This window comes from Anabrus simplex, chromosome 2 (genome assembly GCF_040414725.1).
Source record: "Anabrus simplex isolate iqAnaSimp1 chromosome 2, ASM4041472v1, whole genome shotgun sequence".
In the NCBI taxonomy this organism is placed as follows: domain Eukaryota; kingdom Metazoa; phylum Arthropoda; class Insecta; order Orthoptera; family Tettigoniidae; genus Anabrus; species Anabrus simplex.
Genome location: NC_090266.1, coordinates 214,664,990 through 214,690,580, shown reverse-complemented (window position 1 = coordinate 214,690,580; position 25,591 = coordinate 214,664,990). Strand labels below are relative to the sequence as shown.

At 39.4% G+C, this 25,591-nt stretch overlaps 1 protein-coding gene across 4 annotated transcripts in view; it reads right to left on the bottom strand.

The window, feature by feature from the left end:
* The window catches only part of LOC136862755 (aprataxin and PNK-like factor), a 175,544-nt gene that overhangs the window by 128,480 nt on the left and 21,473 nt on the right, over nt 1-25,591 (bottom strand). For all 4 annotated transcript variants that reach the window (XM_067138988.2, XM_067138987.2, XM_067138989.2 and 1 more), the window contains exon 2: nt 11,350-11,964. In XM_067138988.2, coding sequence (XP_066995089.2) covers nt 11,350-11,936 — 587 coding nt within the window. In that variant the 5' untranslated portion in view covers nt 11,937-11,964. The remainder of the gene's footprint in view (nt 1-11,349; nt 11,965-25,591) is intronic.

Here is a 25,591-nt window from a genome sequence, read left to right as displayed (position 1 = left end):
AGGCCTTCGGGCTGAGCAGCGTTCGCTTGGTAGGCCAAGGACCTTCAAGGGCTGTAGTGCCATGGGGTTTGGTTTGTTTGGTTTAGTGCTATTTTAGCATTTAGTATTCTTTCACTCCCTCCTTTAAACAATCGCTTAATAACTTTTCCCACTCCATAGCTCTGTGGTGTGAGGTAAATAGAATGTATATAAATATTAAGAAGTGTAAATATATAACACTAAGCAGAGCTAAACAACCACTCCAGAACCAACCTACTCTATGTGGAATCCAACTGCCGACTTCTAACTCCATCAGACTGCTCGGTATTCACATTACGGACAATCTGAAATGGAATAAACACGTGGAGGAAGTGAGGTGTAAGGCATACCAGGCGCTAGGTTTCGTCCGTAGATGTCTCTCGGGAGAAGAAGTAAAGCCCTACGAACGGCTTATATTTCCCTTGTGCGGCCTTCCTTCCTGGCATCCAACTACAACGGAAAACATGAGGAAACTAGAAGGTATCCAGCGACGAGCAGAACGTTTAATTAACAAACACATCCCTTTAAACACAGCCAGGTCATTGCCACCAGTTAACTCATTATGTACACAAACAGATGTAGCCTTCCTTACGAAATCCCTGGCAGATAACACACACCTCTCCCCTTTCCACCGCCTGCAGCTCAATTACCGCTCTGTTAAAAGAGGCCAAGGAGTTACTCTTGTCCCTCCCTTCGCTAGAGCAACCTCATACTTAAATGGGTTTTACTCAAAGGCTGCTCGTACCTGGAACCTTATACCATCTGAGGTAAAGCTACTTCCTCTTCCTCACTTCCTCCGCGAAGTAAAGAAAATATATATGTAAATAGAAACCCATATGCGATGTATATAACTTGTATAAATTAGAATTGCAAGAAGGATGGGTGCAAGTACAGGTGTATGTGGGTGAATGTGTATGCGTGCGCGTGTGGCAGTGGTTGTGAATGAGTGTGTATACAGGGGTCTGAGTGAGAGTATAAATGGCTGGGTGTTCTTTAATATTTTCAGGATAAATCAAGATAATTATTATTCTAAGGGTACAGTGTTTGTAGTGTAAATATGTAAATTTAAAATTGTCTACATAAGTTTGTATGTAAATATTCAGTAGAGTTTATGTACACATGTGGAGATGGAGGCACTTCCGTGTATGTGGGGCTTGCCCTTTCTCCATCTACCACCCCTAAATTGTACATGTACAATTTAAGGAAAATAAATAATAATAATAATAATAATAATAATAATAATAATAATAATAATAATAATAATAATAATAATAATCATAATAACAACAATAACAACAACAACAACAATAATAATAATAATAATAATAATAATAATAATAATAATAATAATAAAATAATAATAATAATAATAATAATAATAATAATAATAATAATAATAATAATAATAATAATAATAATAATTCCTTCATTCCTCACTTCCAATGAGTATAATAAAACCTCTTCTCAGTTCTCTCCTACATTCCCTTTCTACCTTGTTTCTGAAAATTTGACCAAACCCAGTTTCCTTCTTTACATTACATATATTATCTCTCCACCGTTCTATGTGTATCTTAGAACACTTATTTTGTCTAATCCAAGTGTTATTTTTTGCAACATTCCCTGGATTAGCTTTGGCTTCCAGGAGTAGTAATTTTTTCCAATTGGTCAGTCTGTGTTTATTCTTTCCCAAGCTCTGTTTCCTTTTACAGAAACTCTTGTGTGTGCAGCAATAAAATGACTTGTAACCCTAATGCTGTGGTACGGATACTGGTGAATGAGGTGATGAAGAATTACCAAGTGGACAACATCCATCCAACATACATCTACAAATTAATTGCACGGGAGTTGTATAACCTACTGGAGTATCATGTTTGTGGTGGTGCTACCACATGAGAAGGAAAGACATTGTGGTGTGATTGTGATGGAACGTCAGACACTTTATCTGAAGAGAGTGAAATGCTGGGAACTCCCAACATGGCAACCAGTTCCAGTTCCTATGAACTATCAACCACCCCCGAGTGAAACAGAAATGTATCCACGAACAGATTTCTGAAAAAAAAAACAATACAAAGTATTTATGACACTGCAAAGAAAACCAGCAACTGCTTGAAAATTCAAGACATAATCAGAAAAAGTGAGGCAAATACACTGGCAGAGATAAAATACCCAAACACCAAGAAGGAGTTGTGCTAGATTAACGAACGTTGGTAGGCGTGTTTAAACGTCTGAAAGATGACGTTGATTCAAATTTCACGCAAATCACATTAGCGTGGCGCTAGTAGTGGCCCCATGACATTGCACATCAGGTTTGCTTTAAATATGGGCTGTACTGTGCGAGAGCGTTAGTTACCTGTGAGATTTGATGGAGTGACTGTGAGTGGCTCAAGAATGCCTTTACGATGATAAAGAGGCCAGTATCAACAGCTCACTGTGGTTGAACAAGGCTCTATAATAGGGCTACGTGAAGGTGGATTTTCCTTCCATGCTATTGCAGAACGACTTGGCAGGAATGTCTTCACTCTGCATGTGTGCTGGCAGCAGTGGTCACGAGAAGGTACGCTCACAAGAAGACGGCACTCTGGATGTACCCGTGGCACCACTGAGAGGGAGGACTGTCGTATTTGGCATATGGCTGTGGCGCAGCGGACTGTGTCTGCAGCAGCAACTCAAGTGGCAGTTGGCACCACAGTGACACAACGAACTGTTCAAAATCAGTTACTTGAAGGACAGCTCTAAGCCAGACGCTCTGCGGTGTGCATTCCACTTACCCCAAACCATCACCAGTGTCAAGTGAGAGCTCATTGGAGGATGGAGTTGAGGTCTGTTGTGTTTTCCGATGAAAGGCGGTTCTGCTTTGGTGCCCGTGATCGCCATGTGTTGGTTAGAAGGAGGCCACGCTGCATTCCACCTGTCTGCGGCGTCGACACACTGGACCTACACTGGGAGTTCTGGTCGGAGCACTCTCATGGTTATCCCACGCATGCTGCCTGCAGATATGTACGTCCGTCTGGTGATTAGATCTGTTGTGCTGCCATTCATAAACAGCATTCCCGGGGGTGTTTTCCAACAGGATAATGCATACCCCCACGCCGCTGTTGTAACCCAACATGCTCTACAGAGTGTCGACATGTTGCCTTGGCCTGCTCAATGCCTCGATCTGTCTCCAACTGAACACGTATCATCATTGGACGACAACTCCAGGATCATCCACAACCGACATCAACTGTCCCTGTACTGACCGACCAAGTGCAACAGGCATGAAACTCCATTCCACAAGCTGACATCCAGTACCTGTATGACAAAATGCATGCACGTTTGCATGCCAGCATTCGTCAGACGATTACACCGGTTATCACAGTCTTAATGATATATAACAAAAGGATCCATTTTAGTTTTAAACTCTCAAATATTCATGTTTAACCACATTTTAATCTTCAAAAACTGTTAATTTATTCATTTTTTTTAACACACTTTGGTGCATTATCGTTGTTTTAGATGTTATTGTATAATGTTTTACGAAATCATCATTCATAATTTATAAGATTAGAAAGACTCCATATGTATTATTTTTAAGATTAATATAGGCTGATGATGCCCGTAAAGGAGGGTGAAACATGTACCATTGACTTTTATGTATTATGTATAAAATTTTAACCATATGAAATAGTGGTTTATATTGTATTGTATTGAACAGGTGGACTTAAAAAAAAAAATTGTAATAATATTCGAGACACATTAATGTATTGCCGGGCTGAGTGGCTCAGACAGTGGAGGCGCTGGCCTTCTGATCCCAACTTGGCCGGTTTGATCCTGGCTCAGTCCAGTAGATTTACTGGCACGTAAAAGAACTCCTGCAGGACTAAATTCCAGCACCTCGGCGCCTCCAAAAACTGCAATAGTTAGTAGTTAGTGGGACGTAAAGCTACTAACATTATTATTGTTGTTATTATTATTATTATTATTATTATTATTATTATTAATGGATCAGCATGGCACATTTGCAATGGCTTTTCACACATGGATATTCTTGTACCTTTAATTAAATATGTTACCTCAACAAATATATTACCAACATTTCCATATTCTTTTCCGTATTTCTGTACTTTTTTCTGCCAGTGTATTAAAGGTGCTTGAAAGAGGTGGACAGAAATGCTTGAATTCGCAATCATATGTACACCAAATTCCGGTCTGTGCATGACATAGTACATGCAATTCACTACTGGCATTCAAAGAAGTGGGTGAAAGGAACAGCATTCCCAACTTTAAAGCTACCAAGTATTTCCTGCACAAAGCCACTATACAATAACATCACGCAAGATCACAATTTGTTACTAGGTGGGATGTTACTCTTGACACTGCCATAAGAACTAGAGCATTGAAGCTTGTACACAAAGTCGATCCGAGTATGAATTCACATCGAATAGGACAGTTTCAATGACCAGCGAGAAGACGATTCAAGCTTCTGTTCAAACTGTTTCATCTACTACCCACTCCTACACCATTCAGGTGCTTATTTCCATGTCAGGACACTTCCAAAAAAAAAAAAAATATATAATAATAATAATAATAATAATAATAATAATAATTAAAAAATCTTTAAATCTACTTCAGGAATCGGGTAGTAAATTCAGCAAATGTATATCCAACACTACAATCTCATCAACTGCCAAATACAGAATATGACAGTGGCACAATTGGTATGATGCCAACAGTTCTCATAATGTCCTGGACCTGGAATATACTGAAATTAGAACTACACGGAGCAGTACTTTTGTAGCTAGATTCATAGTCTGGTCAAACTGACAAAAGTTTATTGACCAAAGCCTTCAGACTGGGTGATGTAAATTTGCACTAAAAAAAATAGTATCACTTAAAACTACAAAATACTGTCAGCCTCTCAATGTCTACTTCTTTCAACCAGAATTAAACATTTGTATGACACATGGAAGAGTAGATATGTTATGATGAGGAGAATGCTGTTAACCTGCCTGGCAGAATGTTTATTTTTAAGCTGCATCCTTTTAAACACTACCAGTTGAGTGCACCACAGTACGAACCCATGCTTTGTTATGCAAGGATACATGTCGCAGAACATGCCAGTTACGTTCCGTAATGTGTTCGATACCAATTTTGCTGTTCTAGACATATGCAGCAGGTCTGACTATGATTCCAGTGCCATCATTATTTACTTAAGGATGAGATACAACTTTGCAGCACTGCCTTCTCACATTATGTTACAATGATGCAGAATGAGGCTTTTATAAGACACTGAAGATGTGCAAAATCTTGGCATTTACCTGCCTCATATTGCAAGTGATCAGCTTTAACAGCATCATTTCAAGTAATACTAATCCCGTATTTACTATAATCAATCAATGAATATTCACGTTAAACTTAAATATTATAATTAAGTGGTCCGCCTATTCAATACAATATATAATTTATAATATCTAGTACATGTTTCGTCCCCTAAGGAACATCATCAGCTAATAATAAATTAACATTAATATATCAGAAATAAATATTATTAAATAAATATTATTAAATATTATTAAAACATTTAAAATTACGAAGATCTTATTTTAAATGTTATAAAATTTCAATATGTCTTTCCAATTTTAATAATATTTATTTCTGATATATTAATGTTAATTTATTATTAGCTGATGATGTCCCTTAGGGGCCGAAACATGTACTAGATATAATAAATTATATATTGTATTGAATAGGTGGACCACTTCATTATAATATTTAAGTTTATCTTGAATATCCATCGATTGTCTCATACTGCGCAAGTAGTTGTGTGTGTGTGTGTGTGTGTGTCACATTATGATTGTGAACATAACAGTCACATGCCCTACTTTCATAACCTTGTTTTAGGGATTGCGGGTGACTGGAAAATGCTGCACTGAAAATCCAGTTACTTTGGACTCTTGCTTGTTCACCCCAGAAGATTTTGTGACTACTGTTGTTGTGAGGTCCAAAAGCTTCCCTTGTTAGCCCGAGTCATCAATAACTTTGGTAGTAAACTAGCTGATGTACCCGTGCTTTGCTACTGAATTCTACACTGTATACAGATTTGTAGGTTAGGTAGGCCTAGTGTACACGTTGTGAGCAAGATTGTATTAAATTGCATAGCTCTTAACGTTACCCTAGAAACGCGACAGGGAATTCACCAAACATCTTATCTTATATGAAGACTGAGTTAGGGAATTTTCACTGTAATGGTAGACCCGCTTGCACACCATCAGTCACAATCAGGTTGGGGTGTTTTCATTGTAATGGTAGACACTCACTCTCCACCTGCCTTTTTACATCCTCTTAGTGGTTTTCCCAACTGAAATGAACACACAGTACAATGACGTCAGTAGGAATGGCACGATTAAAAGCAATGCTTTCATATGAAATACTTGTTCAAATGAAACACTACACATTTGCTCACTTTTAACGAACAGGCCTACGCTGTCGATGTAACAGTCCAAAGTTCCAGAGGTAGAATGATCAAGCTGCAGACAGCCGTGATCCGTGAACTCTCATCTTTTTTTTTTTTGGTGGGGAGGGGGTCGATAGTGGAGACTCCCAGGGCAAAAACTCTGCCCTTTTACTAATCTGTTTCCTAGGAGTACCCGATGAGTCGGAAAATATCAATTCACTACACTGGCGGCGGAAAAATCTATCTGACTTGGAGGCAAATTTTTCCTCCAAGCCAGAGGAGAAACCCCCTCTTAAGTATGGTCACTGCTAATTTGGAATAAAATGAATGTAGAATTTAATAAAAGTGAAGAGAAAAAAAGCTTTTCTTAAGAAACGGCTCTTTTCAGGGTTGAATTTTGAGTTATTTAGTGAATTGTGGTGCTATAATCTGGAAAAGGCCTAAATTGATATTCTAGACCAGGCCATACTACTACTACTACTACCACTACTACTAAGTGAGCCTCTGCCTTAAATATGCTCACAGCTCATTCAAAACAGCGCATCGGAGTAGGGATCGAATAGCTGGAATACTATGATGAACCAGTGTGTTACGTACCAGCTGTATCAGAAAATGTATGAACCAGAGGAATGGCATGCTTAAAAATTTTCTAACTCCCCGGCTATTTCCCGCCAATATTCAGTCAGACTGTTATACCCAATATGCAGCAGTAATCCCATCTCTTAATTTACTAGTTTCATTTCCGTATTGATAGTTCACGTATGTATAGACAAGAAAAGGTTCCACCTTATCAATACAATTTTTATTATTGTAAGAATTAACTTAGAGGACCAGTTTCGACTTTTAAATAGTCATCAACTGTACATGAATACCTTTACATTTGTGTCAAGCATTAGTTAATATGTCCTTTCTTAAACAGAGATGCCATAAGGAAGCATTATGTCTAAGTGTCCAAACTGGGTATGTTGAATGTGAAATGGTTATACCGTATATTATGATTCAGGTACTTAGGTATAGAGCTATCTCTTCAGGACTAGAATTTGTTTGTAAAACCTAACTTAAGCTTAAATCTAAATTACGAATATATTAAACACATTAAAATACACAGTACATGTTAAAATCCTTTAAAATAATGAATATAAAACATTTCATAGAAATGAATGTATGTGTCTCGTGTGTATCTATGTTCTCGTTTGAGTCCAATGTTATAAATAATTCAGTGCTTGCGTTCATAGGCAATGCTGTAGCTCTCTTGGGAAGTCTTTATATATATATTTAAATGTCTCTACTTGCGTGTGTGGTGAAAAGCTTCTATTGTTAACAAAATCCAGTATATAGACGGAGGTAAGTATGTGCAGCTGTAAGTGGAATATTATCTTAAAATATTGGAGGAAGTTGTGGTCTAGGTTGTACGTAAGTATTTCTTGATGCAGAGTGGTGGCTCCTTCCTCATCTATAACTGTATGCTGATGTATGATATTATTGCTGTCATGGTTGGGTTGTGTTGGATTTGAGTGCTTGGCGTGTACTGTATCGCGTTCTCTTGTTTGTTTTTCAGAAAAACCCAAAAAACTATTTAAAAGTTGAAAATGGTCCTTAAGTTAATTCTTACAATAATAAAAATTGTATTGATAAGGTGGAAACTTTTCTTGTCTATACAGTAATCCTATCTATTGGAGTTGAGAGGCAGCATAAGAGACAAAGAACATGACAACAAAAAATGGTCAATGTAATGTTATTGTTGAGCAATGTTATGCGCTTTCGATATTGTACACCTTCACATTTAGTTTTCTTCTGACTCTTGAAATACCACTCTTAACAAAGTCGGCACAGTAAATGAAACGGCATATGGCTTTTAGTGCCGGGAGTGTCTGAGGACAAGTTCGGCTCACCAGATGCAGGTCTTTTGATTTGACGTCCGTAGGCGACCTGTGCGTCATGATGATGAAATGATGATGAAGACCACACATACACACACACACACACACACACACACACACACAGCCCCCGTGCCAGGGAAATTAACCAATTAAGGTTAAAATTCCCGACCCTTCCGGGAATCGAACCCGGGACTCCTGTGACCAAAGGCCAGCACACTAACCATTTAGCCATGGAGCCGGACAGCCGATACGGTAAAACTGTATAAAAGATAAATGGTCGGAAATTGTATTCTTTATAACTTATGTTATGTAATACTTTTCGATAGGACCACTAACATAGGTATTTAAAAATTACATTTTAGGCGCCTTCCCCTTAACTACAATTTCATCCAGGATGAATAAAACTGTTTATATCTTAGACTGTAGTTTATTATTCCCCGACTCTATATGCCGATTTTCATTAAATTCTCTTAACTCATTTTCTCGTGGCTCGGCGTTGATATGGACTTGGCAACAAAAATACAAATTCATGAATATCTGTGTTATCATAGCCGGTATGGTAAAAATGTATATGACATAAATGATCGGAAATTTAATTCTACGAGGGTTGGGGCAAAAGTTATGGCAACTTTTTTTTTTTTTTTCTTGAAGATACCAGTCCGGTTGGAAAATGTGACATATACAGACGAAAGGACAAGGTGTTAACTACATGTGTGGACAATGAATAGCACTGAAATATCGTAATACACTAATTTATTACGGTAGTATACAGGGCAATATGGCCTTCCCAGTGCAAAAGAATGACAACACAGTACACAAAGTTGACATGACAAACCTAGGCCTAAAGACCTTGCTACTGACACCACATGCTGCTAACGATGGGGGAGGCGCTGAATACCATCTGCCTCAGCATTTGCCGCACCTGTTGGTGCACAGCATTAGCAATGTCCTCTCGTGTTGCAAACCGCCAACCATGTAGTGGTTCCTTAATCTTTCGAATGAGATCAAAGTCACAGGGCGAAATGTCGGGAGAGTACGGTGGTGCTCCAATTCTTCCCATCCCCAACTTCGCAGTAGCTGTCCTACACACTCTGCTTTATGTGGTTTTGCATTGTCGTGCAGGATTATTGCACTGTCCACAAGATCCGGACGTTTCTCCCAAACGCCATGTCATACCTGTCGCACCAGGAAGTCCCAGTAGTACTGTGCGGTCACTGTTCTGCCATTTGGAACAAAGTGGCAAAAGATGACACCCCTGACGTCATACGCGATGATCACCATCAATTTGACTGGGGAAGGATTCTGACGGACCTTATGCCTCCTTGGTGATCCAGCATGTCGCCACTCCGTGGACTGACGTTTCAGTTCTGGTTCTTATGCCCTAGCCCAAAATTCATCGATGGCGATTATTCGTGACAAGAATTGATCGCCGTCCTCTTGCCAGCTTACAAGGTGGTCGGAGCATATTGCATAGCGCACCCACCTTTGAACTTCCGTCATAGCATGCGGTACCCACCGCAATGCGATTTTGCGCAGCTGCAGCTCATTACAGAATATCCTGTGGACGGTGTGTTTCTCGATGCCACTTACCCTCTCTAACTCCAGTAGCATCCATAGTCTATCTTCATCCAGGAGCTGCTCGATGACAGCACTTGCCACGTCGGTCCACACACTGACAGGTCGTCCCAAACGTTGCTCATCATTGGTTGACACATGTCCTTGCTGAAACTTTCCTATCCACCGTGCTACTGTACGGTAGGGTAGAGCATTATTCCCAAGGGCTTCCACTAATTCACTGTGACATTCCATCGCATTTCTCCCTCGAAAAACGGCTATTTTGATGTAAGCGCGCTGTTTAACACGGGTTACTTCCATCCACACGACACTCACCAACTGACTGATTTCACAGCCCTCACTGCGCTACTACCAGCTATCACAGAGCCATCTGTTGTTCTGCATACACACTATGCCTGCAGAACTTCCACACGACACATATACGTTTGTGATCCATTCACATATCTACAAGAAAAAAAAGTAATTGCCATGACTTTTGCCCCAATCCTCGTATATAACTATGGTTATGTAGTATTTTCTTATATATATTAGGTAGTATTTATTGATATGGCCACTAATAATATAAATATTTGGGAATTAAATTTTAAGCCTTCCCCTAAACTACCATTTCAGTCAGCGTGAATAAAATTATTTATAGCCTAGGTTGTAGCGACTTATTCCCCGACTTTGCATACCAATTTTTATTAAGATAGGACCACTAATAATATAAATATTTGAAAATTAAAATTTAGGCCTTCCCCTAAACTACCATTTCTATCAGTGGGAATAAAATTATTTATGGCCTAGATTGTAGCGACTTATTCCCCAACTTTCATTAAATTCTCTTTAGCCGTTTGCTGGTGATGCGTGTACATACATACATACATACATACAGACAGACAGACAGACAGAAAGTACGGAAAAGTAAAAAGTACATTTCCTTATTACTGTGGACGTGAACTATACAGAAATACCATTTTTTCAAATTCTGAGCAATGTACAGACAAAACTCTTATTTTATATATATAGATTCTACAAACTGATTTTTGTTGCTATTGCACATAGGTAATTCATTACAATTATGCATTAAAGTTTTTTTTTATTTCCTGAACGTTCTTGAGCTCCAGTAGCATCCATTGTCTGTCTTCATCCAGTGCACACCTCTTTTGTTAAGGTAAATTAAAGCTGTTCGGAAAAATATCACAGTGTGAAATTATGTTTCCAGTTTCAAAAAGAGGTATTTTTCACGTTCCCCCAACCATGCTCATAATTCTTGGCCCTACTGAAAAAACTCATTACTGACACAGTGCATTTGTTTAAGGCTCCTCATATGATAATAGAGGGTTTGCGATAATGGTCATATTTGTTGGAGAAAAAAGTCAAAAGTGAACAGCTTACTATGTCAGAAAGAATTTTTACCAGTATTCACACCATTTACTGAACTCTAAAACAATACATACATACCTGTAACACTTGGCACCATATGTACATGGTTGCCTCGGCAGTCTGGGAGGGTTTTCTATTTTAATCTCACCCTCACTGGAATCCACAGCAGCTTTGGATGAAGAGTCATTTTTCTTGCAGCTTTCTCCACTGGGAGGAATTTTTTCAACATTTCCAGCAGATGTAACAGCTATGCTAATAACAGATTTGGGATCTATATTCACTAATCCTGTCTCACTAGCTTCAGTATGATTCTTGAATGTCTGAGTTTTATTATTTGTGTTTGAAGAATCTTCCCTCTGACAAGCATGATCATTGCCAACATTATTTTCAGACTGATATTGAAATCTTGGTGATGCCTCATCAACAGCTTTAGCACTGCTTTTATGTAACTTTTCAGTTTTACAATGAAAGCCTGTCTGAATGGATGTCAATGTGCCCTCTTCCTGAACTTTTGTTGATTCCTCAATTACTTTTTCACTTGCTTCAAGGGCAGGATACTCCTTTGAACATGAACTCCTCATCCATAATGGGAGAGTACGGACTGATCGTGGTTCTTTCGCGTTTCCTTCTGGGGTACATGATTCATCGTTCTTGTTATTAATCATTTTTCAAAGTATAATGGTTTAGCTGGGTCTGCAATATAAAAAATTAAATATTAGTATCTCAACATCTTTCCAAAAATCAACAATGACAAAACATAAAACTTTAATATAGTGTACAAGACAAAAGATTGCTGGATAACAAAAAGCATCTATGACTCATTTATTTCATTTTACTGAGACATCAAAATTTAAATTAATAGCAATTCTTAAACCGAGAGTAGTGGAAAAAGTTCCCTCCCAATAATCAAACATTAACATAAGCATCAACATTTGAACTTTAATCAATGCATTAATGTTTTATCCAGGTTTAGGATTTTTAGGTGCACACCTCTTTTGTTAGGGTAAATCAAAGCTGTTCGGAAAAATATCACAGTGTGAAATTTTGTTTCCAGTTATGAAAAGAGGCATTTTTCACGTTCCCCCAACCATGCCCATAGTTCCATTTTTTCCCTTTTTTTCTTTTAAGTTTAACTCCAATTTATTTCATAAGATTTCTTATCTATATAAAATATTTATCTTTCAATTAATGTCTCCTCAGCTTGCTGTGTATGTGCGAACAGTAAGCCTACCTCTTTCAGTGAACACCGCACGGGAGTTGAAAGCATACCTGCAACAATTGAAAATAATTGTGTGTTTGACAAAACCTCTTTCTCTCGCTTTACCGCTATAATGTAGCCTGCAATAATGCAATTGACAATGAGTGATTCTATCCCAGCAGAATCAGTAGCCTGCTGTTCGTGAATGCGAGTTTGTTACTGTGAGAGATGTCATCTGTTCGCAAGGAGGCAGAGGCTGGTGACAACCGCACCCGCGTAGTTCCGAGAATTGAGAATGGGTTCTGCTCGATGCTACTAGAAATTGCTGAGACTGCAGTTCAGGCATGAATGAGGACATTGTGGTAACTGTCGCGGTGTTATAAGAGAGTGTGGACAGCAAGTGAGCGAGTGAGCGCAAGAGTGAGTTGTGTGATAGTCGCATTGAGTTAGCAAGTGAACTGGTGTTAGCACTTTGTTACATCACTAAACAAGTGTATTACTAAATTTTACCATGCGAAAGGTGCTCAGTGCCCGACTTAATGCTCTGGCTCAGGAATTCAAACAAGATTCCAGAGACACTGATGGAACTGTTATGCAATGTACTATTTGTGATTCAAGAATTTTGTTAGGTGAAACAAACAAACAACACATTTCCAGCTCTAAGCATCAAATGAATAAGACTCTTCAAGCAAACAAATCGCGGCAACCTCTATTACGAAATGCATTTCAACAGAGTTCTTCAAAAAGCCAAAATTTGAAGGAATTAAAATTGATTTGTGTGCAGTCTACACAAGCAGGAATTCCACTCAGCCACTCCAACCTTCAAGGGATTGCTTGAAATATACACAATGATGTCAAAGCACGATGGGAGAACTTCAAGAAAAAAAACTATATGGAGCCTGTTTACAAGAAACCATACAAGGAATCAAGGAGAAAGTGTCTGATTGCAATGTGGGAATCCTTGTTGATGAAACCATCGACTCAATGGAACGATATGTTTTGAACATCTTAGTTTTTCCCGTAGCAGGGGAGAACGTTAAGCCCATGATGTTAAAAATGTATGAGCTGCAGAAAGGCAATGCTAGTACCGTAATGCAATCAATTATGGACTTCTGCCAAAAACTCTGGCCTGCTGGCATCGAGTTTGAAAAACTACTTCTTGTGGTTACGGACCAAGCTCCATACTTGGTTTCAGCTGTTCATGTGACATGTTTGGTTCATGCCCTTCACAGGGTTTGTGAATCCATAAGGAACGAATACCGACATCACAAATTAATTTAAACCTAGGAATTTCATTTTTGTCCGTATTGAACTGAGAAAGGATGATAGGAAAACTTGAAACGGTCCACCTTTTCAATACAAAAATGTTATAGTTTATTTATAACATGTATTTGTAGTTGGAACTAGTTTCAACGCTGATTTGCGTCATCATCAGCCAAAATGTGGGAATAGGCAAGCATTTAGGCATTTATATTACACAAGGCGTTACAATAAACAATACACATCTTACAAGGAGATAAAAACAGGGACGAGTATAGAAACAAATGAATCGTTGAGAAAACAAAAGTTATACATATTAAAAATAACCTTAACCACACATCTTGCAGTGCGAAAGTGTTGTTCTTGAATGATTCCTGAATATAAAACACACGTGCACACATTTCTGAAGAGCCAGCAGGCAGGACAAAGTAAAGTGAAACCTTAAGAGTTCTCATTTTTCTATGTTCTGACTAACTAATGAAGTCTCCCTTGAGTTCCTGATAAACATACAAAACAGGAAATTCTCCTTCACTCTCAACAATAGCTATAAAGACCAACGGTAAAATTTCATTTTAAATATTGTGCAGAGACGTGAAAGCATGATTTTGAACATGATATAACTCCTTCATATAACCCAGTTTTTTTACACAAGGTGTTACATTAAATAATACACATCTTACGAGGAGATAAAAATAGGGACGAATGTAGAAACACATGCATCATTGAGAAAGCAAAGTTATACATATTAAAAATAAGCTTAACCACACAACTTGCAGTGCGAAAATATTTGCCCTGAGTGATTCCTGAATACAAGACGCACGCGCACACATTTCTAAAGAGCCAGCAGGCAGGAAAAAATAAGGTGAAACCTTAAGAGTTCTTCTGAGAAGAGTTCATCATTCTTTCTATGTTCCGACTAACTAGTGAAGTCTCCCTTGAGTTCCTGATAAACGTACACAACAGGAAATTCTCCTTAACTCTCAACAATAGCTATAAAAGACCAACGGTAAATTGTATTTTAAATACTGTGCAGAGATGTGAAAGCATGATCTTGAATATGATATAACTTCTTCATTTAACCACCTCGAGCTGAATACCGGACCTGTGAAGATTACAAGATTATTTTGTGCATCTACAGAATGGTGTGTTAATGAAGCTATGTAATATAGAGAGAGACTTTCAAAGGTGGTTAAATGAAGAAGTTATATCATGTTCAAGATAATGCTTTCACATCTCTGCACAGTATTTAAAATACAATTTACCGTTGGTCTTTTATAGCTATTGTTGAGAGTTAAGGAGAATTTCCTGTTGTGTACGTTTATCAGGAACTCAAGACAAATTTCCCTTCCTTTTTTTCATCTGAAATTTGCATCCTAACCCTGGTTATATTAATTTACTTTTCCCAGCCATTAAATATCTCATTAATACAAGCAAGTTTCTGGCGATGCTGCTGTAAGACAAATTAATTCATCTCTGCCCTTGAAGATTCTACTGAAAGCTCCGAGTCGTGTTGTTGCCTACAGAGAAACCAATGGCCTGCCCCTTCCAAATTTCCCGGTCATTACACGCTGGGGATTGTGGATGAGTGTTCTGCTACGTTGTGAAAATTTTGACAAAATTGGAGAGTTTGTGCTTTCTTTGGATCCAGCTGATGCAGGTGCAATTTCCAAGGCACAGCAACTTCTGTTACCAGAGAAATACGTAATTTGCAGACAGAACTATATTGTGTCCATAGTTACAAGTACCTGACTGCAGTTATTAAATTATTAGAAGAACAAGGTCATGAAAAGGGAAAACAATGGGACATTTTTACTTCCATGAGGGAGCAGTTGGATGGCTTTGCCAAAGACAAACTTGAGTCTAGTCTTCAGAAAAATCCAGACAATGAGGAATTCACCACATCTGTAGAGTTCCATTCCGAGTGAATACAAGGTTTGCCCTACTGGTTTCTGTGGATGTCGAAAGAAGCTTTAGCATCTACACAGACATTCTATCTCTTAACAGAAACAGACTTACTTTAAAAATGTTAAGATGCTTAATGTCTTGAAGTACAACAGCTGTTTTGTTTTTTCCTTCTTTTGATGAGGGACAATTTGATGTACTTCTTTGTAATTCAATGAACTAGAATAGAGGAAAAGGAAACTGTTCAATTAGTTGAATAAACCAGCACCTTTTTGCCCCCTTTTTAAAAAAACCATATTTGAGCACCTTTTCCCTTCCTTTTTTCATCTGAAATTTGCATCCTAACCCTGGTTATATTAATTTACTTTTCCCAGCCATTAAATATCTCATTAATACAAGCAAGTTTCTGGCGATGCTGCTGTAAGAAAAAGCTACGAATGGGAAGGAGTGAGCTGTGACCTTAAGCTATTTACCACATATGAAAACATATGGGAAACAACAAAACACTATCTTCAGGGCTGCTAATGGTGGTACTTCAACCTACCATCTATCAAATGCTAGCTTACAGCTGTATGAAATGTGCTGTGAAACAAACTCGATCAGTAATTTTCAAACTATTAAATAATGTTCTATTCCATGTTAATGCATGTGTCTTTAGGATTAATATCACAAATGAAATAAAGTTATTCAACAATTGTAAATATTTTAAAATGTTAAAAACAAATTTTATCTTTCTTCTATGAAATAGCAAAATGCATAGTGTATCACTTTCTGAGAACAACTGGCCAACTGTATTTCCTCTTAAAACAATAATTACCACCATCACCAACTGTAGCACTTTCTGATGAAGAAAGAGAAATCAACTGCATAATGTTTACTGCAGACATATAGGAAGAAAAGTAGCATTGTTTATGGAAACAGTACAATCATGATGTAATGAATTTTTGCAATGTAAAATGATATCTTGAATGATCAACAGAAAACATGTAAAATAATGTTATATTGTACTGGCTGGCATCCATAAAAATGGACACTTATATGAACTTCATCATTATCGTTGTTCCCCGAGTAGTTATAATTATTAAACGTAAGGAACTTATAATTAAGGAAGTTATAATTAATTCCTTTTAAAACAGAAACAGGTGGGCATGCAGGTCAGAAGTACTGTAGGAGGAAACACAATAATTATTAGCATTAATCTTTTCATTATCAATGCCCTTCAATAACATTCCCCAGGATTCATTCTCAGTGCTTTCAGGTTATGAATAGCATATCCAGTATCCATTCACCATTAATTCTTGTACAAAAGAATTACACTCATCAACAATTGAATTAGAGATACCTGGCTAGAAGCAGCCCATTTCACCCTGGTGATGGCAGTGATGTGGCATGGCATGGACTCCATAAGAATCAGATGTGGTGGGGAGCCATACTGATCCACAATAGCTGCACAGCCTCCCATAATTGGTCGAAGGAGGGTCCAAGGTACGCAAGTAACCTCTCAAAAGCTTTCCAGATGTGCTCAATAGGATTGAGATTGGGGCTCCTCAGGAGCCGGGCAAGCATATTCACATTTGTGTAGGGCTCATCAAATCAGTCAGCCACAATTCAGGAGTTGATGGGTTGGAACATTGTCTTGCTGTAGGTACACGTAGCCTGAAGGGTGCTGGAGGTGAACTAAGGGGTAAGCATGATCTATCAGCGAGGTTCTGTAATGTTCGCTGGTGAGGGACGTTGTCAGGGGACCCATTACATCCCACGTGAACAGTCCCCACATGAGGATACCGGCCTGAACTGTACCCTGCTGGCAAGGAGGATCCAATGTCTCAGGTACTTGACAACACAGTCATCGGCATGCATGTACCGTCTGGTACCTCGACTTACTTATCCAGGCGACCTGTTTTTTCTCCCATGCTTCGAGTGCCCAATGGCAGCGTTCCTTTGCCCATATCAGTCGTCGCACCTTATGATGGGTGCTGAGCAGAGGAACAGTCGAGGGATGCTTGCTTCTGTACCTCATGAGGAGGAGATGGTTCTGGATGGTATAGCCGCTCACATGTCATCATTGTCCAGCACTGAACTGACTAGTAATCTGCTGTACTGTGGCCCGTCTATCTGCTCTTACAATCCGAACTACCCGGCGGTAAACCTTGTTATCTATGTATTGTACATCACAACACTTGCTTCTGGTGGTGGTGGTTTTGCCCAGTTGTATGTACTCATAGTACACTCTTGACAGTGGCCTTTGGAAAGCTCCGAGACGGAGTGATCCATACATCTGGCGCTGACAATCTGGTCTCATATCTTACCCATCCTGTAGTCAACTGTTCCTCGTACAACCTGTGCAGGGTCTGATGTCCTCACTGTTACATGCCACGCCCTCTTGTTACTGCATTACTACTGTATCACTGCTCCATTTTGCTTTCCTGGATGCTGAGAAAGCATTTGATTCCATGGCACACGATCTGATTTGGTTAGTACATTGACAAAACTGTGTCCCAGTGTACCTTGTTGGTTGGTGCTGTTGCTTTATGCATTGCCAAGAAGCTACATCCAAGGTGCTGAAGAGTCTGGTACAGTTAGTGTCCATGAGGGCTAGACCCTATCACCGCTCTGGTTAATCCTTGTGAGAACACTGTTATGGCAAACCTGCATCAAACCATACCCTGGACCCTTCTCTATGATCTATAACTGCAAACTTCTCTATGACGACATCATGCTAGCAGTCAAAAACAAACATGATCTCCAACAACAAATCCAAGAATGAAATAATACATTGGTGTAATATGGGGGTGTGGACTCAACAAAAATAAAACCCAACATACAATGCCAGACCCACAAGAAAACAGATATAGTTATGTAACACATAGGTATTTTTACTGAGTTTCTAGTCTTTTACCACCAGTGTTCACATTTATCTTTTTGTCCCTTTCCTTATCTTCTTTATCCTTCACATTCCACACCGATCCCACACCGTGTGTTGATGACCACTTTCTTGATTAAGAAGGAAAGCAGAAATGAGCTTGTCGGGGGCCAAGAAGATATATACATAGAAGAACTGAGGTCGAGGAGGAGAGAACCCATCTGTTTTAAGAGAACAGTATATGAAGAAGTGGAAGCTGTCCTTGTCTTTCCATTATGCTTATTCTATTAGGTGCTCCATTCTATGTTTGTACCTTTCTATACATGATTTGATTTTCTGAGAAAAAGATATCCAAGTAACAAAACAGTATGACTCACCTAACTCAAGCCACGACACATCCTACATATTCACTCCTCCTCCAATCTTCAAATTAGCCAAAGCCTAACACTCAACTCACTGTAGACACACTGTAAAGTTTGATGAAACTGCCCCCCACCAATTCTTTTTTTTTTTTTTTTTTTTTTGCTAGTGGCCTTACGTCGCACCGACACAGATAGGTCTTATGGCGACAATGGGATAGGAAAGGCCTAGGAGTTGGAAGGAAGCGGCCGTGGCCTTAATTAAGGTACAGCCCCAGCATTTGCCTAGTGTGAAAATGGGAAACCACGGAAAACCATCGTTAGAGTGCCAACAGTGGGATTCGAACACACTATCCCCCGGGTGCAAGCTCACTTGATATAGACGTTGATTCCCATAGGGAACCTGAAATATTTGTCCTGAATGAGTAAATTTATAATATCAATATAAATGGCCCGTTATTGTACATTATAAATTTTCCAGCTAACTCATTCCTGGTTGCCAGCGTTTTGCCCCAGTGTGCTAAGTTAGGCTCATCAGGTGGCAAATAGCACACCCACCAAGACACATGGCTAGTGAATACCGTGGAGGTCACTGCCTAGGCTACTTGGAGCCACCGGCAGTACCAATGCACTATGAGAGACTTCGTCTCATTACCAAAAATTGATGCCTGCTTGGCCATCAGATGATACAGATGTTGATTCCCATAGTGAGCCTGAAATATTTGTCCCGAATAAGTAAATTTGTAACAGAAATATAAAAGATTCATTATTGGATATTATAAATTTTTCAGCTAACTCTTTCCTGGTTGCCAGCGTTTTGCCCCAGTGTGCTAAGTTGGGCTCATCAGTTGGTAAATAGCACATCTTGCTGAGTCAGCAAAGAGGATGTATCTGGATGTGCTAGGAGTAAGTGATATTCGGGTAAGAGGAGATAACGAGGAAGAGGAGATTATAAAGTGTAATTAACGGGTGTTAGAAAGGGAAGGGCAGAGTCTGGGGTACAGCTGTTTATCAGGAATACCACTGCACGCAACATAGTTTCTGTTAGGCACATAAATGAGCGAATGATGTGGGTAGATTCGGCAACTGGAGGAATTAGAACGAGAATTGTTTCAGTGTATTCAACATCTGAGGGTGCAGATGAGGATGAAGTTGACAAGTTTTATGAAGCATTGAGTGACATTGTGGTCAGGGTCAACAGAAAGGATAGAATAGTGCTAATGGGCGATTTCAATGCGAGAGTTGGAAATACAACTGAAAGATGCGAAAGGGCGATTGGTAAATATGGGGAAGATATGGAAGCTAATGGGAATGGGAAGCGTTTGCTGGACTTCTGTGCTAGTATGGGTTTGGCAATTATAAATACATTCTTCAAGCATAGGGCTATTCATCACTACACATGGGAGGCTAGGGGTACCAGATCCATAATAGACTATATCTTAACGACTTCAAATTCAGGAAATCTGTTAGGAATGTACGAGTTTTCCGGCGATTTTTTGATGATACAGACCACTATTTGATCTGTAGTGAACTAAGTATCTCTAGGCCTAGGGTAGAGGAAGTGAAATCTGTTTGCAAACTAATAAGGGTAGAAAATCTCCAGGACAAGGAAATTAGACAGAAGTACATGGATATGATTAGTGAGAAGTTTCGAACAGTAGACAGTAAGCAGGTTCAGGATATAGAAAGAGAATGGGTGGCATTCAAGGATGCTATAGTAGAAACAGCAAGAGAATGCCTAGGAACAACTGTTTGTAAAGATGGGAAAAGGCGAACATCTTGGTGGAATGATGAAGTGAGAGCAGCCTGTAAATGTAAAAAGAAGGCTTATCAGAAATGGCTCCAAACAAGGGCCGAAACAAATAGCTGTTGAATCCAAAAAAAGAAGTTGTGGGAAGATTTTGGTAATAACCTGGAAAGGCTAGGTCAAGCAGCAGGGAAACCTTTCTGGACAGTTTTTTTTAAATTTCATATGGTTATTGCTAGCCGAGTGCAGCCCTTGTACGGCAGACCCTCCGATGAGGGTGGGCGGCATCTGCCATGTGTAGGCAACTGCGTGTTATTGTGGTGGAGGATAGTGTTATGTGTAGTGTATGAGTTGCAGGGATGTTGGGGACAGCACTAACACCCAGCCCCCGGGTCATTGGAATTAACCAATGATGGTTAAAATCCCCGACCCGGCCGGGAATCGAACCCGAGACCCTCTGAACCGAAGGCCAGTATGCTGACCATTCAGCCAACGAGACGGACTTCAGGACAGTAATAAAGAATCTTAGGAAGGGAGGGAGAAAGGAAATGACCAGTGTTTTGAGTAATTCAGGTGAGCTCATAATAGATCCTAGGGAATCACTGGAGAGGTGGAGGGAATATTTTGAACACCTTCTCAACGTAAAAGGAAATCTTCCTGGTGGTGTTGCGAACAGCCAAGCTCATGGGGTAGAGGAAAATAATGATGGTGAAATTACGCTTGAGGAAGTGGAAAGGATGGTAAATAAACTCCATTGTCATAAAGCCGCAGGAATAGATGAAATCAGACCTGAAATGGTAAAGTATAGTGGGAAGGCAGGGATAAAATGGCTTCATAGAGTAGTAAGATAAGCATGGAGTGTTGGTAAGGTACCTTCGGACTGGACAAAAGCAGTAATTGCACCTATCCATAAGCAAAGGAACAGGAAGGATTGCAACAACTATCAAGGTATCTCATTGATTAGCATACCAGGCAAAGTATTCACTGGCATCGTGGAAGGGAGGGTGCGATCAGTAGCTGAGAGGAAGTTGGATGAAAGCCAGTGTGGTTTCAGACCACAGAGGGGCTGTCAGGATCAGATTTTCAGTATGTGCCAGGTAACTGAAAAATGCTACGAGAGAAATACGCAGTTGTGTTTATGTACCATAGATCTAGAGAAAGCGTATGACAGGGTACCGAGGGAAAAGATGTTCACCATACTGGGGGGCTATGGAATTAAAGGTAGGTTATTAAAATCAATCAAAGGCATTTATGTTGACAATTGGGCTTCAGTGAGAATTGATGGTAGGATGAGCTCTTGGTTCAAGGTACTTTGCTATTCGTAGTTTACATGGATCATCTGCTGAAAGGTATAAAAAGGCAGGGAGGAATTCAGTTAGGTGGAAATGTAGTAAGCAGTTTGGCCTATGCTGACAATTTGGTCTTAACAGAAGATTGTGCCGAAAGCCTGCAGTCAAATATATTGGAAAATGAAAATAGATGCAATGAGTATGGTATGAAAATTAGCCTTTCGAAGACTAAACTGATGTCAGTAGGTAAGAAATCCAACAGAACTGAATGTCAGATTGGTGATACAAAGCTAGAACAGGTAGATAATTTCAAGTATTTAGGTTGTATGTTCTCCCAGGATGGTAATATAGTAAGTGAAATTGAATCAAGGTGTAGTACAGCTAATGCAGTGAGCTTGCAGTTGCGATCAACAGTATTCTGTAAGAAGGAAGTCAACTCCCAGATGAAATTATCTTTACATGGGTCTGTTTTCAGACCAACTTTGCTTTACGGGAGTGAATGCTGGGTGGACTCAGGATATCTTATTCATAAGTTGGAAGTAACAGACATGAAAGTAGTGAGAATGATTGCTGGTACAAACAGGTGGGAACAATGGCAGGAGGGTACTTGGAATGAGGAGACAAAGGCTAAGTTAGGAATGAACTCTATGGCTGAAGCTGTGCGCATACACCGGCTTTGGTGGTGGGGTCATGTGAGGTGAATGGAGGAGGGTAGGTTACCTAGGCGAATAATGGACTCTGTTATGGAGGGTAAAAGAAGTAGAGGAAGACCAAGACGACGATGGTTAGACTCGGTTTCTAATGATTTAAAGATAAGAGGTATAGAACTAAATGAGGCCACAACACTAATTGCAAATAGAGGATTATGGCAACGTAAAGTAAATTCACCGAGGCTTGCAGACTGAATGCTGAAAGGCATAACAGTCTATAATGATAATGTATGTAATGTATGTGTGTATGTATTGAGGTATTTAAATTTAAGAATTTCATCTTATATCCGTATTGAACTGAGAACGTAAGAGAGGTAACTTAAAGAGTCCAACTTTTCAATACGAAAAGACTTATAATGGTTAAGTTACAACTTCAGCCAAAATATGAGAACAGGCATGGGTACATTTATACATACATATACAATACAAATATTATGACATTATGCTTAAATATGATTAAAATGGGAGATATAATGAAACAGTAAATTGATTTTCAATCACAAGTTCAGAACTTGACAGTCATTATCAGAACACATGAAATGGAAAGTGAATTAAAGTAGCAATTTGATTATACAATCATGAGTTAAGAACTTAACAATCATAGTTTGTAACAACACATACAATACTTTAAAAACTTTGTTTTAAGTCCAAGTTCAACTTGGTAGTCTAGGGTTTGACTTTTGAGTCACAATTTTCATTAAATAATATCACTTCTTGACTAGAAGTATAGTGAATATTTTCATTGAATAAAGAGTTTTCAATTTGCGTAAGATGTTCCTCTGAGAGCTTTTAAGTCAGTGTTACATCACGGCTGTTGCTTGTGGTGTAATTTTTAATGCTGTAACATAACGTGTGAGGTGGAGACCATATTATGAACCAAGGTCCTTAGGAAGTTTGCAGTTCAATGCGGGACGAAGGATGTATTTGCCGTGCCTTCAAGCCAGACAGGTTCCTCCTTGACCTCTATTTTCTGGTCCATTTCAAACAGCAACACAAATCTTTATATGAAAATGAGCTGAAAATTTCTTCCACCTACTTTTAGCATGAAGTATTTGATGTTTCCTCAAAGCAGATTGGTTCCTCTTTGATCTTTAGATGCAAGTCCATTTTAAATCATGTGTGAAGGTTTAGACAGTTTGGGGATGTACATTACTTCCACAGAACTTGCACGTATGATATTAAGTTCCTTATGGAGATGTAGAAGACTGAGACTCCAACTTTATTAGCTATACGTTAAAAGCTTTGGAGGTATATATTGAGGTATTTCTTTGAACGGTACACCATACAAGGTGTTCATAGGCATTTTAGAGAACAGGGTGCAAACAATTGTGGAGAGTAACTTGGATAAAAATCAGTTAAGTTTCAGACAATAGAGGGACAGTCAGAAACAGATTTTCAGACAAGGTGTTCACCTTTATTGTTCATCATTTACATGGATCATTTACTATAATATGAGGAAGGTACTCAGTTGGGTGAGTAATATCAAGCTAGTGTCAGTTAGAAAGAAACCTAAGGTAAGGGATAAACAAAACTGGTATAATTTTCAAGTATTTAGGATGTGTATTTTCCAATTATAGTATTATAGTAAGTGGAATACAACCACGGTGTGCAAAGCTAATGTACTGAGCTAGCAGTTAGTGGTGAGTATTTTGTAAGAAGGAAGAGTGGAGGCAATGGGTTCAATTCCCAGCTAGGTCAGGGAATTCTCACCCAGACAAAATTATTAATTACACTGCATGAACTAGAACAGAGACTTTGCTCCATTGCACAACCACCCACATTAATAACTATGTTTGCTACAGTGCTGAAGGAAGAAGAGTCTGACATTTCCTGGAGATGTTCCTACAGCTGGTAGACAATCTCCTCTACAGAGTTTGAGCTGTAATAAAGGTCCCGTAATGATGTCTTACTGGACAGTACAGCCAAGGAACACTCCAAGTATGTGTCTGGATACTTTTGATAAGAAAGTATACCTATGTACAGTATGTACACTATGTGATGAAAAGTATCCAGACACCTGGCTGAACATGACGTACAAGTTTGTGGCGCCCTCCATCGGTAATGCTGTAATTCAATATGGTTTTGGCCCACCCTTAGCCTTGATGACAGCTTCCACTATCGCAGACATACGTTCAATCAGGTGCTGGAAGGTTGCTTGGGGGAATGGCACCCCATTCTTCACGGAGCGCTGCACTGAGGAGAGGTAGCGATGTTGGTCAGTGAGGCCTGGCATGAAGTCGGTGTTCCAAAACATCCCAAAGGTATTATATAGGATTCAGGTAGGGACTCTGTGCAGGCCAGTCCATTACAGGGATGTTATTATCGTGTAACCACTCCGCCACAGGCCGTGCATTATGAACAGGTGCTAGATTGTGTTGAAATGTGTAATCGTCATCCCTAAAGTGTTCTTCAACAGTGGGAAGCAAGAAGGTGCTAAAAACATCAATGTAGGCCTGTGCTGTGATAGTGCCACGCAAAACAACAAGGGGTGCAAGCCCCCACCATGAAAAGCACGACCACACCATAACACCACCGCCTCCGAATTTTACTGTTGGCACTACACAAGCTGGCAGATGATGTCCACCGGGCATTCGCCATACCCACACCCTGCCATCGGATCGCCACATTGTGAACCGTGATTCGCCACTGCACACAACTTTTTCCACTGTTCAATCGTCCAATGTTCACGCTCCTTACACCAAGCGAGGCATCGTATGGCACTGACCTGCGTGATGTGTGGCTTATGGGCAGCCGCTCGACCATGAAATCCAAGTTTTCTCACCTCCCGCCGAACTATCATAGTACTTGGAGTGGATCCTGGTGCAGTTTGGAATTCCTCTGTAATGGTCTGGATAGATGCCTGCCTATTACACTTTACAACCCTCTTCTACTGTCGACGGTCTCTGTCAGTCAACAGACAAGGTCAGCCTGTACGCTTTCGTGCACTTCACTATCACATCAGAAACAGTGAACCTAGGGATGTTTAGGAGTG